The sequence below is a fragment of the Parasteatoda tepidariorum genome, chromosome 11 (assembly GCF_982258835.1).
Source record: "Parasteatoda tepidariorum strain Cologne lab strain chromosome 11, Ptep-v5.0, whole genome shotgun sequence".
Lineage (NCBI taxonomy): Eukaryota > Metazoa > Arthropoda > Arachnida > Araneae > Theridiidae > Parasteatoda > Parasteatoda tepidariorum.
This window is the reverse complement of record NC_141765.1, coordinates 12,796,094-12,816,317: the sequence shown is the minus strand read 5'-3', so window position 1 is coordinate 12,816,317 and position 20,224 is coordinate 12,796,094. Positions and strand designations below refer to the sequence as shown.

General features: G+C 26.0%; 1 protein-coding gene across 1 annotated transcript in view; it reads left to right on the top strand.

Annotated features, from left to right (window-relative positions):
- The window catches only part of LOC107448394 (protocadherin-like wing polarity protein stan), a 102,581-nt gene extending 88,832 nt beyond the window's left edge, over nt 1-13,749 (top strand). The window contains exons 32-37 of the mRNA XM_043042940.3: nt 596-839; nt 2,590-2,703; nt 3,808-4,509; nt 6,373-6,535; nt 12,931-13,089; nt 13,165-13,749. Of these exons, the coding sequence (XP_042898874.2) occupies nt 596-839; nt 2,590-2,703; nt 3,808-4,509; nt 6,373-6,535; nt 12,931-12,955 (1,248 nt within the window). The 3' untranslated portion in view covers nt 12,956-13,089; nt 13,165-13,749. The remainder of the gene's footprint in view (nt 1-595; nt 840-2,589; nt 2,704-3,807; nt 4,510-6,372; nt 6,536-12,930; nt 13,090-13,164) is intronic.
- The last annotated feature ends 6,475 nt before the right edge of the window (nt 13,750-20,224 follow it).

Here is a 20,224-nt window from a genome sequence, read left to right as displayed (position 1 = left end):
TCATTATGAATATCCATTGAACGTTCACATTTTGCATGAAGAAAACATATTACGGGACGCACTTCATATCACACAGACGTTATAAAGACGTGTTGCTCAAACAAGGCTCACAGTAAAACTTACTAATGACCTTGAGGGGAAAAGCAAAATGTTCCAGGTTACAGTCCGTGTTGCCAACGGACTACCAGATACTTTTCCTTTGCAGCTATAAAAGTATCTCTACTTTCTGAAAACACCTCATAGATCGAAGAAAGATGAAGTTATTTAACATAATTTCTTGAGAGATAAAACAAACTTCCGTGTAAATTTTATGTTCTTGCTAGAAAGTAATTAGTAACATATTTCTTGTCATACAATTTTTATAGATGAGATCAAAGTTTAAAAAATTTATAATTGTAGTTTCAAAATATTTTATTACATAAATTACAATTATAGTTAAATTTCAGTTACTCATATTGTCTAAATTATATTCTTTTTAAACTTCTTTAAGCATTTTGCTTGGTTATTACCTTTAATTAAAACATTTTGATGCGTTAATATTTGTGTTTAAGTTTTTATTGCTTCAATGTTTAGTTAACCATAGTTTTGTTCTTAGAATACAGTAGTATATCAGTCTTCGTCTAAGGTATACCACAGGAGTATTGGTATTTCTACATCATCTGCTACTAGCAGGTCAACTACTAAAACGTGCTCTAGCCACTATCGAGCTGAGTCAGAACCCAAGGTATCTGATAATCAACCATCGACTTCACATTTTGAGGAAACAAAATCTAACAAAGAAGTGTGTTGTAAACATGGAAAAATATATCATCCAATATTGAAAAACAGTGATTTTGAAAGTAAGAGATGTTTGTAAATTTTGTAAAAAAGTTTTTTTTTTTTGGATAGTTAGGATAATATTAAAATGTGATTGATTTCATAAAGAAAGGAGAAAGATTTTTGTTTAAAACAAGAATATTCATTTCATATTTGTTTTACAGTAGAAGATAATATAAATCATATAAGGATTATAATAATAAATCATAAAAAAATTTATTATTAAACTAAATTATGAATATTGTGATTTACAATTTTACAATATTACAATTGTTCAAAGTGTATTCAACTCAATGGCAAGGCAATTTCCTTTTCAAGCTGGTGGCTTTCCTGTATCAAATAACTCATTTCCTTTCATTTTATGGGAAAATAGTGCTTAGTTAGAAATTATTAGTTTGATTCTGATAAAGAGTTTAATGCGGGGAGAATTGAATTGCTTAATTTGAAATTTCAACAACTTTTCTGTTTGATTTTGCTCAAGGCTTTGTATTGCTGTTTACTTGGATAATAAATAAACGTAAATTCATGCATGGATTATTTAATATTATGCTGTACAAAGTCGCATATCTAGATGTCCATTTGACAGAAACTTTTATTTTCTTTGTCACTTTTTAACAAGCAAAATAAACAAGTTTAACAAGCAATAAGTTTTTCTTTTTTTTAAAAAAAAAGAATAAATAAATAAAAATACAAAAAAATTTTGCTCTGCAGATCTGTTGAGAAAGTATTAGCAAAAAAAAAATTAGTTTTCCACAGTATAATGATTTTTACGTAATATTTTGCTAGAATGAATTATACTAAAACTGCAACTATGCATTTTATTAAATTTGATGATAAAGGGTCAAGAACTTATGTCAATTTTTCACAAAAACTGACCATTAACCATACGTTACATTTTGAGGATTACTGAGTTTTGACAAATCAGTAACATGGAAATTTGATTCTTTTTGAGAGTTACTACCAAGATAGGTCCTGCTAGGGAAAAATAATACCTGTTTGTTGGCTAATTTATTTTTTTTCTCAGAATCAGCTTTCATGGACATAAATCTTTATTCCCCACGGTGTTCAATTCTTATTGTATATATTAAAGTTCCACAGCCATTGTAAGGAATGCTTTATTATGTGCAAAGGAATTACTTGAATTTAATAAATAAATGTTAATAGAAAACTTTCTTTTACCTCATTTTTTTCTGTCTATAAAATGTTTTGCATTTATTTTTTTGAATTAGTTTTTTCTTCTTTTTTAGAACAGATGTGCATATTTAGATGCTTTAAAAATATTTTTTCATGCTTTTCATATAAAATGAAATGAAACTGTTTCTGTAAGAGACATATTTTAAATTAGTTTATTATAATAACAAGAGCATATTATTAAGTAAAATTCATTATTTTATCAAAAACTAGCGACTTTTAGAGATTTGTGTGTCCCACGCAACACTACTTTAACCATGCATGCATTCCTTTATCTTCTTCATGAACTTCATATTTTATAGATTCTCTGCTTTACTCTCACAAATTGAATTTAAAAATATTGCATATTTGTTCAGTTTTATATAGTTGCTTTTTCAATATTTCATTGAAATATATTGCTAATTCATCAGAATGCTTATTAAGTTAAAAAAGTTCCTAATTATAATTTTTCTTAATTTTAAATTATGTAACAAAAATAATTTTAATTTTTTCTTCCATAGATGTAAGTTTGAAACTAATTAATCACTTCTTAGTAAATTAGGTGATATTCATGATAAAATTACACTAATGCATGTTTTATAGATAATAAAATGTGTTATGCAGATGATATTTTGAATGGAAATCATATTGCTACTCCTAGCAGTCAAGCTTCTGCTGGAGAAATAAGCAATTCTTTTGACGATTTGAAATTTTCTGGTAAGTTATATTTTCTTATACTGTGCTTTTTCTGAATAATATCTGAATGTTGTAAAAACTTCGCTCTCCTTATTTCTGGCAATTGTAATTTTGTTTACATGGGTCTCACATAAAACTTGCAAGACTGTTATTTGGTATGCGTTGTGAGGATAATTTTTCTTTTACAAATAAATAATTATTTTTATAATACTTTTTATTTAATATTCCTCAGTTACTTTTATGAGTTCTGGAAAGCAAGCATTTCTGAATGTTTAGTCACTCTTCCTTGCTTGCAAACAAAGGAAACATAAGAAGGATAGTCCTTATGGAGAGGGAAGTGACATTTCATTCACCATAATAATATTTGTATATTCTTTTTAAAGTTTTAAATGTTCTCCTTGATAACATATTGCTTTATTAATGGCATTTCTATTATATATAACCAAATTTCAACACTTTTATTGTAGAACAGTCACATATTAAACAATATATATAAGCCCAAATCAATACACTGAGACACATAAGTAAAATCCACACATAATACAGAAGAAAAAAGTGACATTCCAAAACAGTACAAATATTGGGATCAGCTGTATGTATAAGAGTTAATTTTTCTTCCTGTTTATTAGATTAGATAGTTTTTAATGAAAGAATGTGTTTTATAAACAGTATTTTCTAATGAGTCACTAACATTTTATTTTTAACTTTGCACTGAATTATTCATATATGCATATTTATCAACTCCAACATTTTAGCATTCAACAATATTTAAAGTGGTAGTGAAAAAAACTAGTTGAAATGTGAAATGACAGTTATGATGAGCATAATATTTTTTAGTCCCATCATCTCCTAAAAAAGGAAATTTATCAGGTATTTTGTATCTATTTTGGAATTATTTATTTGTTATGGTATTCAAAATTATTTTAAATCAAATTAATTTCACCAATCAAATGTTAAAGCTTATTTGCTATCTTTTCAGTTAACTTACATCAAAAGTGGGAGGAGTTGACAACTATGTATATGTGTCCGACACCAGATAGTTATTCTTTAAAAGGGTGTTCTTTTAAACTATTGTTCATTGCTATGATTTTTCTTTCTTCTGATATTGTGTTAATTTTTTTTCAGAGTATTCTACTTCACCAGGTCCTAAAATGGGTGTAAATATATTTTCTTATCCCCGACTACCTGGCTCAAGATCACCTTTAAGTAAAACTTCATTATCACTTAAAATCTCAAAAGATCCGAGTCTCAGTTGGGGAAGTCAAAAATCATCACCTTTATCTGCTCCTGTTTGTTCCAATGCTCCACGAATGGGAATCAGAGGAGTAGAAAAATCAAATATTTCTGATATTTTAGCTGAAACCAATAGTCTAGATTGTAGTTTTCATCTAAAGCCTGATTTTATTAAGACTGGAATTTGTTCTTCATGTAGATCTCAAAGCTTCTCTAAAGATACATATAGTAGTACTGAATTTTCTCAATACTCAAAACAAACATCTGATCCTCAAAAGAAAGTGCATGCATCAAAAGAAAAATTACTTAGCTCTGATCACAAACTCTCTCATAATACCTTGCAATCAAATGAAAACATGAAATTTGTATTAAAAGAAAAAATACCTTTTAAAAGTTTGCCTAGCACTAATGTTTCATTGAGAAAAACTGCTTCAAATAATGAGCTCCGAAGAAGTATAGCAAATGCAAGCCCTATGAAGGAAGCTGGTGATGCTTTGATTGATTCAATGCCTCAAAGTGAAGTATCACCTGTGTGTACTCAAAGTACTCCTGATACAGGGTCTTATTTAGACCGAACATCTCCTCGATTAATTGGTACTTAATATATATTGTTAATATAACCCATTAGTGCCCAATGCTTGACTGTACTTGTTTTGGCAACAGTTCAAAAAATGCATCATAAGCTCGTAGGAATTTATTTCTGAATTAAATTTGACATAAATTACTTCTAAGTATTTTTCTTTTAAATATTATCAATGACTGTATGTATCAAGCATTTGAATATAAATATAGTTTTTTAAAAAATTTTTATGACCCTCTAAGTAAGTTTTTCACAGTTTTTAGAAAAAAAATTGTTTACTGTACAATACCAAACAAGATTCAATTAAGCCCTCACTCTTAATCTCACGTGAATATTGACCAGTAACCAAAAGCAAGCAAGCCCCTATTCACCTCCCACATCTAGAGTTCGATAATGTAGACTCAGGCTGTGCAAGTATACACCTGAGGAAATTTGTAAATTTTGTGGATACTTTTCTTAAATTAACAAGAGCATCCACACAATTTTAAAAATCAACTATCGATATTCGATCCCTGAGTTTCGAACATTTAACATCGTGATTCAAATTCAAGTGATTTAAAAATCTAATGCAATGATTTGTATTCATGTGGTTAAATAATAACACTTCATGACTCTTATTTACACAATTTGAAAGTCCTACAGTGCAATTTGTATTCATCCTTTGTTTTAAATTTTTTAACATTGAAACTTATACCTTGTGATTTGTATTGATTCACACGATTTCGAAATTAGATATAATGACTGAAATTCAGGCGATTTAAGAATCAAACGGTGGAATTCGTATTCTTAAGTCTTTAAAATTTAATATCGTGATTTGCAGTCACGTGTCTTTACAGTTTAATATCGTCATTCGTATTCACGTACTTTATATTCGTATTATGGCACTCATATGATTTCCAGGAACTCTAGCTACTATGGATTCTGCGTAGTTACGAACTAATTTTTTCAGTTGCACATAGTTAACTAAATCAGATTTTTTTTAAAACAAACAGATATTTAAAAAAATATTAGAACCTAAGCATTTGTCTATATGATTTTATAAGTATCTGTTTTAATTACTTGTGTTCAGTAATGGACAAAATTCTTTTAATTCTAATTTATTAAATTATAAATACATAACCTTGCAACCACTTGGAAATTTTTCTTTCTGAAACTACAGTGAATCCATGGTAGTTGGAGTCAGGAACATCATTTAAAAGATTTACTGATTACGATTAGAAATTGTTGTAAATAAATATATTTAACTTAAATCTTTTGTTCTTTGTGTTTATTCTCTATAAAAGAATTTGTATTTTCTTGCTAATTGCTTTTGAGGATGCAATTATAATAATTTGAAAAAGAAGAGTAGGTCTAATTTTAGGAAAGAAGCTAATGATCTAATTTTACATTCATTTGTTTTATACTCAATTAAAGTGAGCAAAATTTCTGCTTTATTAAAGCGTTTCATTTTCTTAAATTTGAATTTTGCCCTTGTTACCATTTATCTCCTAACTTTGCATGGATTTTTATCAAACTTAGAGTGGGAACTTGGCTGGTATTTTACAGTATCTGTAATTATTAAGTCATTGATTAATTTATATTCAGCTAACAATTTATAAAAAAAAAATTAGAATCTCACACAGTTCTATATTTTGGTAGTTTTTTTTAAAATGCTGCATTGTTTTAAGCTTTGAGAATTTTTAGACTTTTCTAAACAACAGAGAAAATTTCCACTCATGGTTATTTAAAGCAATTTTCCAGTTCATTTCTCATCATTTAATATAATTTTATAGAATATCATTGAAAAATTATGACATGGGCATAAATGGGGTAACTATCTTTGACATATGGTTATTTTTGTTTCAGTTGCACTTTTAATATTTTCTATTTATTTTAAGATGATACTCCAAGTGATGAAGAAGTGCCAATATCCATAAATTTAAATGGACGAAATTCTCAAAGTAACTTTTTTAGCATTAGCTACTTTCAAAAACCAAGCAATTTTTCAAATCCTCTCCAAAAATCTGTTCCTCCTTTAGCCACAGCTGAAAGTGATTCTGAGTGAGTGAAATTTTTTTTAATCGTTATAACAGTATTAGAAGAGTAGTTACTTTGTTAAAGTTCTAAAAGTTTTATGGAGTTTGTTTAGAGTATTTTTTATATTTTATTCATTCTTATTATTACAACTCTTATTTTATATATATTATAATTTGTTGACATTAAACATGAATGCAATGTTGTTTTTAAATCTTAATTTTATTCATTTTCTTGATCATTAAATAAGAGAGTTTGTGAATGAGCAAAAGTTTGCTCTTGTCAATTAATAAAGATCCTTTTAAAACAAGTTTTCTTCATTATTGTTTGTAATATATATGAACTATATAATTAATACTAGATTTAGTCTTAAGATAAAAGTGTATGTTTTTATTTTAAATGCGTTAAAATTTCTTTCATGCTTCTTTTCAATGAAGTGGAGAGGTAAATATGATTTGTAATCCTAACTATAAAATTTATTTCATGATTTTTTAAAGAATGCTGAATCTCAAGATTGGCATTCAGTATCAGTGATGCACCTTTAAGGATATAATTTGCTCCGTAATTTGTCATTATCTGCAATTTTTTTTAAACAAAATGAAATATAAATAATATTCATATCTTAATAATCTCTATTTTTATAAATATTGAAATTTGGAATTGAATGGCACTTGAAATTCTAAAACCCATAAATAAATTAATTCCATCCTTACAACATTTAATTTTTTAGCTATCAAAAAAATTTCTTAAACATTAAAATTCTGTAATTAATCGAGAAAAATCCTCATAATTTTGCAAAGTAAGTAAAAATATTAAGAAAATAATATTTTTAAAGAAAATGGTTAAACATTATTGAAAACTTCTAACTCTATTCACTTATTACAAGAAAGATTGTGTTTATAATTAGTTTTCAAGCTAAATAAAATGTTATAAGACAAATTTTATACTAGTAAGTACTAAATTTTATTTTTAAGTTCATTGAATTTTATTTATTGCATATGTCTGAAAAATTTATTCTGCGTAACTATAATTTTTAAGTTTTTTATTGAACTATGCTAGACATACAATACCCACTTTTCTTCATCTATTGAGGCATGAATCTTTATGATTCATGCATCACAAGCTTCCGAGTTATAATAATTAGATTTATGACTAAAAAATATAAAAGTAAAATTCTATTTCATGAGAGTTAAAGTGAATTTATATTTCATTTACTGATCAGATTTTCCATTAAATATGATTTTATCTTTATGGTTCCAAAAGTAGACTTTAAAAGTCTAGTTAGTGCTGCTTAGAAATTAAGTTATAGACATAAAAACATATACATACTTTCTCTGATTAAATATACCTTTATTTTGACAAATCCAGATTTCTATTCATCAAAATATGTATTGTAACTGCAATCAGGAAAATATGTCATAACTCTAGAATTAGTTTAACCTCTAAAAAAAAAAACTTTTGTACCAATTTGGGAAAATGTAAAATATTTTATATCTTACAATTCATAATAATTTCAAAAATTTATAAATTAAATTATAAAAAAATAACAAATAATCAGTAAAACATATATTTTACTTCTTTTAAATAGACTTTTTTTACAATTGTGTGCAACAATCTTTTGATTTGTGTACTTAATTCCAGAAATATGACAAAAAACATAAGAAATAAAAGTGAAAGTAAGGGGATCAAAATTTCAACTGCTCTCCTGACAACATAATTAGGACCCTGTTTTTCAGATTTGCAGTTTCACTCCCTTTAATTTGAAGGGCAAAATTTTGAATCCATTATAAATCTAAAGTGTTCACTCAAGCCATAGTAATTGAATGTTAGTATATGAAATTTCAATCTTAAATTTTTTTCTTTGTCTTATTGTAATTAACTGTTTTACAAAGTATGTTTGGAAAACTTTGTATCAGTATATTTTTTCAAATAAAAATCTTATTTTAAAATAAATCTCTCTACTTGGTGAGAGTCATATTTTAATATATAAATATATTATGTGATTAGTTGAAAAAGTATGAAGCATTTGTTGTTAATTGACTTGCATAGTTCAGATAAAAATACTTATCTAATCATAAAATATTTATCAATCTAATTATAAAATATTTATGTGAACTAAACATGATGAATGCTTTATACAAAATACTAATAAACATTTACTGAAAACATTGTTATTAATTTTACCTCCCATGAGTTGCTAAACTTAATATTTTTTCAATAGTTAAGATTAGTTTCTTTATTTTAGAAGTTTACTTCTGTATGAAAATTGTAAGTAAGATTTTTTTTCTGATTTTTAAGTATACATCGCTTGTGCCAGCTATATCTAGTAACTACCTTTCCTACTGAGCCACTGCTTTAAATTTTTGGATATGCATGTTGTTTTTTTTTCCTTTCATTTTTTCAAGGAAAAATAACTATTTATTTGCTGAAATTTACATTGGTTTTGATTTTTGATAATGTAAACTAATTTGCCTTTATATTGCATGTTTTTATTTTTGCACTTGCATTCTGATACTTATTGCTATAAACTTATAGCTTATTTCATTTTATGTAAAATATTATCATGTCTCATTCATCAGGTCGATTGATGACCCTCAAATTTGTTTGATTTTTATTACCATAAAAAGCAAGGTTGTAACCAGATGGGTTTTAGGATCAGATATTTAATTCTCCCGCTAATTCGCAGAATTCCATGAATCTCATGAACGTCGATTTGCGGATTTCCCCAAATGAATAATTTGTATTCTGACAAAATTTCTTCAGAGTTTCGTTAATCTAAAATTTAAATTTCGTGATTTTCGAAATTCTCTTGAACGAGACATTTATTCCACCCTTAACGGTACCCTCTTTTTTGTTTTTCTAAGTTCTTAGTCATGCGCGACTTTTTTTAAAAGTAGATTTGTTAGAGAAAATCACAACTTTGGACAAACTTCAACATCACATCAATGAAAAAAAATTCTATAACTTCTAGAATTAATGAACTGAGGCAAACACAAAAGTATAAAATTTGTAATCTACAGAGTAATTCCTGAAATAGCAAACATTAAAAAAATTACTCTCTAGAAAAAGTTATTTTTTTCCCTCTCATTTTTTAAAATTTATGTTTTAATGAGTAGCAATTTTGTTGTGTTTATTTGTAACAGAAGAATTATCTTATCAATGTGATATATTCGCCTCTTTTTTTTATTTGCCTACAATTAGTTGTAAAAATCTTTTAATATGATCATACAACAAGGCCACGATATTTCAGAGATCACTTCTCAAAGCAGGCAATACCATTTTAAGTCCGTGTTTTGATTACCCCCCTCTTCTGCAGCTAATGCAATCGATTTTCGTATGAGTTTTAAAATTCCTATATTATTACAGCACGCAAAATTTAATCGCGCATTTAAGTAATCACTTTTTCATTTGCTTGATTAGAGTGAATACCATCATAAGTGCTCTCCGCCATACCATAGCATGCATGCAGTGATAAAATCGTTTTATCAGCCATTAAATGCTAGGAATTTTCTCAATATTTTTTTTAAAGAAAACCCTGTATTGTTTATACATTATTACAACTTGCAAAATTCAATTCGTGCATTTATGAGTCACTTTTTGACGTAACGATACCACAGTTTTTTTGCAGAAGTTTTTAAAATTATTGCTACTGATGTTCCTGTGGTTTATTAAGGTCCAATATTTTCATGCGATATTATTAAGAAACAAGAAATTTTACTCGTACATTTGAGTAATTACTTTTTGACGTGGTGGATGGGCTGTATCTATGTGTTGTTTTTATAGTTTTTGTGGCAGTTAATGCTGTTGATTTTTACAAACTCTTTAAAATCCCGATACTATTGTGATATGGAAGATTGAAATCGTACACCTGAGTATTCACTATTTGACGCGATTTTTTCTATCAATTATTTGGGCAGTTATCACTACTTACTTATTTTTGCATATTTATTCAAATCTTGATATTTCTAATAGGATATTAATTGATATTTCTAATAGGATTTAATTTACCAATTTTTGATGCGTTCGATTCGTGTGATTTTGTTATAAATACACTTGGTTTAATCTATAATTTATTTCCAGTTATTGCCATAGATTCTAGTTTTTATTTTCTTTTTTGATGTCATGACGACTTGCTAAGTGCAAAAAAGGAGGAATATGTAATTTTTTCAATATACATATTCTTTTCTGCATCACGACAGTCTTTGCACAAAACAGTGAAAGAAATTATGTACTTAAAAATGTATATTGTGAAAAAAAATTAAGATTATTTCTTCTTTCAGCAATCACATGTCTGCGGGATACAACCTCCCCTAAAATAAAATTGTTTCTCAGTCATTTGTTTTTGTTTCTTTATTTACCTTAATAGCTTAACTATTTGTACTTTTTTTCTAAACAAAAAATATTTTGTACTAAAAATATCTAAAAAATAAACAAAATAATAAAAAGTCAGTAAAGTTTATTTTTTAAATTTAAAATTTGTTATTCGAGAACATTAAAGTTTATTTATAATTTAAAAATTTAAAATTTATTTATAATTCATTTATATAAAAGTTTTGAATATGTTATTAAGTTATTTTATCAGTATAATTCATGAGTTTTTTCCTTTATTTAATAATTCAAAGGGATGAAATTCAAATATAATTTACATTTGATTTTCTTTTGTTAACTTTTAAAATATCATAAAATAATGTTAAAAGTTAGATAAAGTTTTATTAATGATTTTTTTTAAATATTTGCTTCTTTTTATAAGGAGGAGTTGAAAAATGAAACGGCTTGCAAAGTGGGTGGTGAACTAAAAAGGTTGGGAACCTATGGTTTTGGCCTTTCATCCTGTCACTAGCTCTTCCTTTTACATCCTTCAACCCTCTATTTACTACCTATTCTTTTCCTTTTCAGTTCTTTTCAAATATTTTTCAAAATGTGAACTAATATTAAGAAAAAAATCCCTGCTTGTACACCTGAAAGAACATTTTCTACTTTGGGGAGGTTATATGTGACAAAACTGGTCAAGGAAGATTAAAATGGTTTAGTTCTAATTAGCACTCACTGTGTTGTTTAGACAAATTTTGAAGGAATTATAGACAAATTTCCAACTGAAAAAACTAGACATTTTGAATCTGTGGTATGAGTTTTAGATGATAGATTACTAAAAAATGCTAAATTGATTTTGAATTTTTTTGATGGATTGAAAATATTTATTATTATTTTATTTAATTGTTATATGACACTATTTCAGTTCTGCAACAATGTTTTCGTGTGTGTATTAGATTTGAATTGAAATATATCATATTTTTAAAAAAAATTAAGTGCAGTAAAATTATTTCCTGGTGTTTTAAATAGCCTAATAATGATACTTAATTTTTAATTTAAGGTGTTTGCCAAAACTTTTCATAATAGGTATTTATTCAGAATATAATATATTTGGATACTAAATGAATTTTATCTTCACTCAATATATTACAGTATATTACATTTTGTTTCATTCATTCTAAGTTCTTTAATTTTTTAGCCTTTTTATTGTGGAAAATTTTGGGATTATTATTTTTACACTTTTATCATGATCATATTTTAATTTTTAGATAAAAATGATTTAAAAATATAGAACAGAACTGAAGAATTGTGTTTAAATAACTTTAGTTAGTGTTAGTGTCATTATTTAAGTTATGAGAATTTTTAACATTGAAATAAAATTAATGAGAATTACGCTATCCGTTTGTTGGCGAAACAAATTTCCTAATTATTTACGTTTAATTGAAAAGAAAATTATTTTATTGATTTTAAATATTAGTTTTTCTTATCTATAATTAAATGAATTAGTGAAAGCAATTATGTTATATCAAGTGTTTTTATCTCACATATCTTAAGTTTATTATTAGGTACAGTAATATAACTAGGTCTAGAATTCTCCTAAAAAGTTATCCTGGTTGTTACTGTCATGTTAAAGAAGAAATCTAAAAGAAAAAGGAAAATAAAGAAAGAGCAGTTAATATTTGGATAATGAGATTTACTTATGAAAAGGATAACAATGTTCTTGTGTTCTATTTTTTCTTGTTTAAACAACACAAATATGCAGCATTAAATAATATTTTGAAATTTTTCTGTATAATGGTATAAATTAAAAATAATTCATTTCACTTAATAAAAAATGTATAAATTGTTTTGTCCAAACGTAAAGTACTTCTATAATGATGTAATCATTAAATTTCATAAGTATTTATTGTTTAATTGAACTTGATGTGAGAATTCATTATGGACATGGTTATGGCAATTACTGGAGATGTTTGTTTTATCATAATGTCTGTTTCAAAATCTGAGAACAACATATCAATATAACATACCGACAAATTACTAATTTGTTAAGTTTAGCTGAAATAAGGTATAGTTTTATTATGCATTAATAGTTTGTCTTTCATTTATTTTAGCTCTAGTGGAGAAACTGCTCTTTAAAGTCAGAGATTCTTCTGAGTATGCCTACATTTGAGTTTGAGCTTCTAGATTAAAATACTGTTATTAAGTAGTAGTAGATGTTTTTTTAATGCATTTAATGACTGACTTCTTTAGAAAATTTTCTTAGAAAAGAAGTAAGAAAAATTTTACTTGTTTTTTTTTTGGAGAAATATATTGTTTGGTATTAAGTATTTAATCCTTTTTTTCAGGACATCATTATCATCATAAAGGTCATCAAGTGGTTTTACTTGAGAATTATATCTTTTATTATATACTATAGGAATAATTATGTTTATTTTATTTATTGTTTTGCTTAGACAGTCATTTTTAGGAGAAAGTCTATCAAGAATGATTCAAATTTATTTATTGCATTCGTATAACTTTTTTTATAACAAATCATGTGATACTTTATCCCATTTAAAAACTTTAAACTTAACTATTTTTGGATATTGAATAATAAAGGAAAACTTAATTGTTGCTTAACATGAAATATGCTTATTCTAGTCACTATATATATATATATTTATTCAATAGTAGCTACTCTACCTGACCCTGTACAGAGGTAGAGTGAGCAGATTCCTACAGTAGAAAAAACTTTTTCTAGAAAGTTGTGCTCCATGGATACATGATATATGTCGACTTGCAACATAATATAAAAAAGTAAATAGGTGATCCTTAATGAAGAAATAACAGTAATGATTGTTACTCTTAGTTTGAGTAAAAAACTCTATACTCCATATTTATCATAATTTACAGTGTAACATCTTTGATTTATTGAAAAAAAAGAATAAAAAGTGGAGCTGTTTTTTATTCTGTCAATGATGGCATAGACAATGTCAGCAACTCAATTGTCTGTCTAAAATTATGGAGATCTAAGAACAAAATGTTTCATTCATTGTAAAAAAAATGCACATGAAATTTTAAAAATTGCTTTTTAAATAGACGTAGCTCCATTTTGTAGCAAATTTTTTGTTTACATTTGATGTAATATATACTTCTAATGAAAACAGGTAACATATTGTGTCATCTTGGTAGAAAGCTTTGTAACTGCCATCCAGATTTTTGTTTCACTTTAAGTGAAAATATTTTTTGTTACAGACTTAACAGATTTGTTAATATTATAGAGTGTTCTATATTTTTACAGAAAATCAAAGTAATTTTTGTTACAGTAAAGAGAAAAAATCTGGATGATGCTATCAAAGTTTGTCAACTGGATGACTTCTATATATTTAACTATGAGAAACCAAAATTAGTGAATGCCAAAATTCATGTTGTTGCTTTATGTCATGTCATGTTGTTGGTATATGCCTGAAATATTAGTTGAATATCATTATTTCTCACTCATATTGAAAATCTTTGATAATCATTTACTGATATAATATAGCATCTAAAATTATGATGTGTAATTTTTATATGGATTTTATTTTTATTAGCTTTGGTTATTATTTGAAATGTCATTCTAAAAGGTTCTAGTCAGTTTCCTTTGAGGAAGCAATGAAATAAAATTCAGACTAGTCTTTCTAAACTAAAAATGAGAACATTTTATTCAACATTATTTTATATCAGATTTTAAATTTATTATGCATTTTATTTAGTACAGTAGTGAGTAGAGCCCATTAAAACAAGCCCATATTTAATGAGATTTCAGATTTAACAAGCAGAATAGAATGTTTTGTTTGCTTCACTGGTCACATGTGTCTACTCTTTAAGCAAGCAATTTTTTCACTTTTGATTTAACAATTTAACGATTTCTTTGATTTAACAATAAAAGTAAATTTAGAAGCATGACATGATATTAGAACTAAAGAAAAACAGTGATAAAAAGTCACAGAACACTATGAATTGTTTCAAATTATTAAAGGTATTTTAGAACATAATTATTGTGAAATATTTGGCAGCATAATTTAAAAATAAGTGAATCACTTTTTAAAGTCATCCACAACAGATGCAATTTTCTGATAAAGGATGTATGCCACCAAAGCTGGATAACAAGTCAGTCCATTGTGTTGTAGTCAGAAGATAGGGAAAGAATGTTGAGAGGGTTTGAATATCATGAGAAGTATCTGAGTGGTTTCAGAAATATTTTAGATTTCAGAGTCACATGTAAGAAAAATTTGTTCCTTGTCTTTTCCTTTACTTAGAAGCATGCCTTTTATTCCGCTACTTAAAATGCGGAAAAATATTTTAACCATAAAAGAAAATAGTTGAAATTATGAAACTCTTAGACAAGAGAGAAAAAAAAATGTTGTAATTTGTAATTGAAATGAAGAAATTTGCATAATTTTTTTGTATGTTTAATTTTTTGTACTTGCCTTGACTTCAGATTAAGTGAGTGACTAGATTTATGGAGCATTTTTCTGTTTATAGAGTCCCTCATTAAATACAGGCCCTACTGTATCAATAGTTTTGCATCAAACATACAGTGAGTAATTATAGTTAAAGTCTAATGTTACTGGGAGTAATGAAGAATACATTGAATTATTTTATTACGAATAAACTAAGGGTTACATCGAATTTGACTTAACCTAAAGTACTCTAGTTTCCGGAAGGAGGTTTTTGTAAGGGCCTTCAGCAGCTTCATCATGGCTTTCTCATTTTACGAAATGAGGCCAATGTTATTTTATTTTGAGTAATGCTTTTATTTAGGGAATAGCTTAAATTCACATTTTATTTAATTCTGAAAGCAAGATGACATAGTTAAAGGGAACTGTTTGTTTCACCAAAAACTTCTAGATCATTGACGCAACCTTGGTTTGTTTTTTATTGGCTTACTTACCTCTTTTAAATTACTTATATGCACAGTTTTTTCATTAGAAGATTTTCGAATATTTCCATACGACTGCATTATTAAAATTTGCTTATTTTTTCAAATTGAATGCTACCAGACAGTTTCTTAAAATCTCATAATTCTTATCACAATTTTTAAAAGATATGAAAATTTAAATTTTCAAAATATGAATTAGTTTAAAATCAGTGTTCACTTTATAGAAGCGAGTTGGATAGTATTTTATAGATAATTTTTTGCTTTGTTAAATTAGATTGTTCATTTTCTAATACTAGGATTTTTAATTTATATACATATTTATAGTTAATATGAAATATATTCATATTTACAACATTTATAAGTATTATTTTTATAAATGCTTACTCAATTTTTTATTAAGTTTGTGTTGAATCATAATTGATTATAAAACTATTTTATTTTAATTAATTACTTTGTTTGATCTGCTTATAATATATTAAGTTGAGTCATAAAAAGCTTCTACTACTTCTCATAACTGCTAGTATCGGGTTTAAAGAGCACTTTAAAAAAATCTTTTTCATAAATGTTACTTAAAGTGTTTTTTAAACATAAATTAGAGTTTTTAAATAAATAAATTCATCATCAAATCATTATTTTGGGCGGATTAATTATTCATTTGAAAGATATATATTTTTTTGTGAAGTGCCCTAGTGCTGTAAGTCTAATATTTTTTTACTAGAATACAAAGTCATCACACCAGTGTGAGAGAATTTAAAATTAACATAGATAATTTTTGATCTACAATTATCTGAAGATATAAGTATTTTTTTTTACCTAAGTTTCCTTATTTTTGTGCTATTGTAGCCCCTATAATTTTCTTTCCCTATCCCGAAAAACAATTCTAAATATTTTTTTTGTGTGTATTTATTTTTAGCACAGTAGAAAAGATGGCCTTTAGTTTGTTAGTAATATGAGCAGATTATAATATTAAAAGTTTATTTTTTTTTAAATAAATTAAAGTTAAGATTATAAAGTGGACATAAATAACATTTCATTCAAGTTCCTTAATTTCATTAAACTCACTAAGAAGTCTATATAATGTTGTACCAACATATTGTGGCCCCACTGCTCCCTTATATGGCCCTTAAACCCAATAAAATTAGCATTTGATCAAGCAAAAGTTTTCTCTGTGAAATAAGTGCTCTTCACACATTTTAAGAGCGATAAATTATGTTATTAGTTTAATTTAATTTTCATGTTCTGATGAATTTTTTTTAACATACTTTTTATGAAGTAAGTTATTTATGATTTAATTTAATAATTTGTACTTGCTTTTTATGATATTTATTTGTGTATTTTTGTGTCATAAAATTTCTTAATCTCTTATCTAATCTTTCTTTCTCGCTTGTGTATTTTTGTGTTATAAATTTTTTTAGTGCGTTAAATTGAGTTTTAATTTACAAAATGTTAATATTTTTTTGCTAACATTCTGCTGCTTGTTAACCATGTAACTGATTTGATCTTTGAACAAATTTGTACAAGCATTTTTCCTTCAAGCACATGGTCTCCATTGGATAAGATGTGTTATAACTGGCAACAACTATTAATATGTTAAGAAACCTGTCTTATTTTGATATTTGAAATATTGTTTGGAAGTATTATTTTTTATATATTAATAATTGTTTTTAATTATTTATTCTTAGTAATCTCTTTTTTAACAGTACAAGAAGTTTAAAAAATAACAAATTTTCCATGTTATATTTGTATATAGGATTTCTTCCTCAATATAATTATTGTTAATAATGAATATGTGTAAATTGTGATGTTGCATGAATATTTTTTACTGTTACATTTTAAAATTTTATTGAATCTGTCATCAAGATTTCTTAGCATTTGTTAACAGTATTGATTATATTTTCCTATTGAATTATGTAGAGCTGTATTTGTAGAATACTGTAATATGCTTGGAAAATTTATGCTGTTTCAATAACACTTGTAAATATGTAGTTTGCTACCATAGAGGAGAAGTTTTGTTTATTATATCACAATGCTATAGTATTAGATAAACAGTTATAGAAATAAATAATCATTTGCTTTTAAGCATGGATGGTTAAATAAAAGTGCTGATATACTGTATTAAATATACTGATATACTGTATACAAACTGTATTAAAGAAAAATATTTTTTAAATTATCTAAATGCCCTTTTTCTGTCTAGTTTTAGATATACAAAGATTGATCTTGTTAATTACTTAATTGTAATTTGGACAATTAATTTAAAGTCTGAATTGAGAGTGACTCTAATTAATAAACTTATTTGACTTTCCAGGAAATTATTTTATGCAAGTAGTATTATGATGCATACAAGTTCTTTTTATGAATAATCTAGTTTTGAAAATAAAGAAGACTCATAAAAATAAAAGTTTAATAACTGATACAAAAGAAATCTAAGTTAAGATAATTTTTTAACAGAAATTGTATGATTTGTACACAGCAAAATTGAGCAGCTAAACAAAAAAGGACTGAGCACAAATGTCCTAATTGTAGACTCAGGAAAACTAGAAACAGTTCAAACAAGTCAGAATTGCTTAGGATTCTGAGTTTTGTTGGGGGTTAGGTTGATAACAGGAAATGACTTTTGCTCTTAAATGTAGATTCTAATTTGATTTGTTTGCTATGTAAAGACCATACCTAAGGAAGTTTTTAAATGCTGCTTTGAGTATGATTTTACTTCTAGTTTTTTTTTCATGCATGAGTTTGGACCACTGCAGTTTTACAGTAAAAAGCTGCATGATTTAGAACAATTTTTAAACTTTTATGAGAACATCCATTAAATTTTTTTGGATGGGGGTGGTAGCAATGAAAAATTCATATATTTATTAATTTCAGCAGATTCAACTGTAACTGCATTTAGAGTATCAGCAAGGACATAAAATAAAAAATTACATACCTTTTTTGAATTATTGTATGTTTACAAACAAATTAGCATTTATTTTAATACTTAATTTCATGTAATTTCATTTAAAAAAAAAAAAAAAAAAAAAAAAAACAACTTAATTTCCTTTCACATTTTTCCTTTATAAGTTGTCGTTTTTTGCTATACAATTGAAAAATTAATTACTGGAAATGGAAATAAATGTGTTTAAATTTTAGTAAGTAAATTTTGGTAGTTATTTTTTTCATACTTGAGGAAGTAAATAATTTTAGCTATATATTTACAAAAGATAATAAAATGTTATTTTTTATAACATCCTTAATTTTTTTGTGGGAAAACTTAAATAAAGAAGCAAGTTAAATGGAGTAAAAATTCTGAGACACATGGTATCATGGAATAAAAGGTGCATAATTTTTTTTAATTTCTTGAATCTTCGCAGTATAATTAAAGTTTTAATATGAATGTATGAAATAATTAAATTGAGCTATAAATTTTTTAGTGCAAAAATAACTGACTGCATATTAGGCAATCTCTCTCCCCTATTGTGTGTTTTTCAAAAAGCAAACATAAACACTCTTTTATCTTTTTTTATTGATTTCTTAAATAAACTGAAAAAATTGGAGTAAATGTATGCACTTAAATGCATTATTCCACTAGACATAGATATTCTAAAAATTGCTTTGCTGAAAATATCTTTGGTTAAAAAGTGTAAAAATTTATCAGATAACAACTCAATTTGTAAGAAATAATGACAGAGTAGAGAACGTGTTATATGATGATGAAATCTCTCTATTTTTCAGATTAAAATACTTGTTATAGTTTGCTGTAGATACAAACAATTTAATTTGTTTAAAAATTGTATTGATGTACAGTATTATAGTTTAAACTTCATTTATTACAAAATTTTTATTTCCAATTTAGTTGTGAAGTGCACAAAAAAAAAAAGAAAGAAACTTTTGATCTAATGATTGGATTTTCATGTTTTGGGACTCATCCTGAATGATTCCAGGGGGTGACCTTAAATATGATATATAATAAATGCAGATGATATTTAAGTTACAAAATCAGACACAAAAACTTATTTTCTCTGAATAAGCATACATTTTTCTCAATGAATTTGGATTTCTGACCCCTAACATATAGAGTGTAGCCACATCTTAGAAATATTTCCCCCATAGTTGGTTAGGAGAGTGATCCAAAGTTTAGATCCCTTAATACCAATTTTACTTTTTGCATATTTCACCGTATCTGGAGAACTTTTGAAGTGAATTGAAGCATTTTTGCACTTGATTCTAAAATTTATGTTTCCATAGATAATTCCTGGCAAAAAAATAAATGTTAGTAAATGTTTGTTATTTTTTATTATTTTGTTTGTGAACAACCGAAATTTTTTTTAATTGTAAGGTATAAAATTTTTTATATCATTTTAAAGTATATAATTTTACATGGCAAAATCCTGAGTTCCTGAGAAATCGAATTTTTGATAAATCATATATTTAAAATTCCTTTTCTCAGGAATTATTTGATCGATTTTGCTTAAATTTTGTATTTTGCCGTGTAAAATTACATACTCTAAAATGATGTAAAAAAA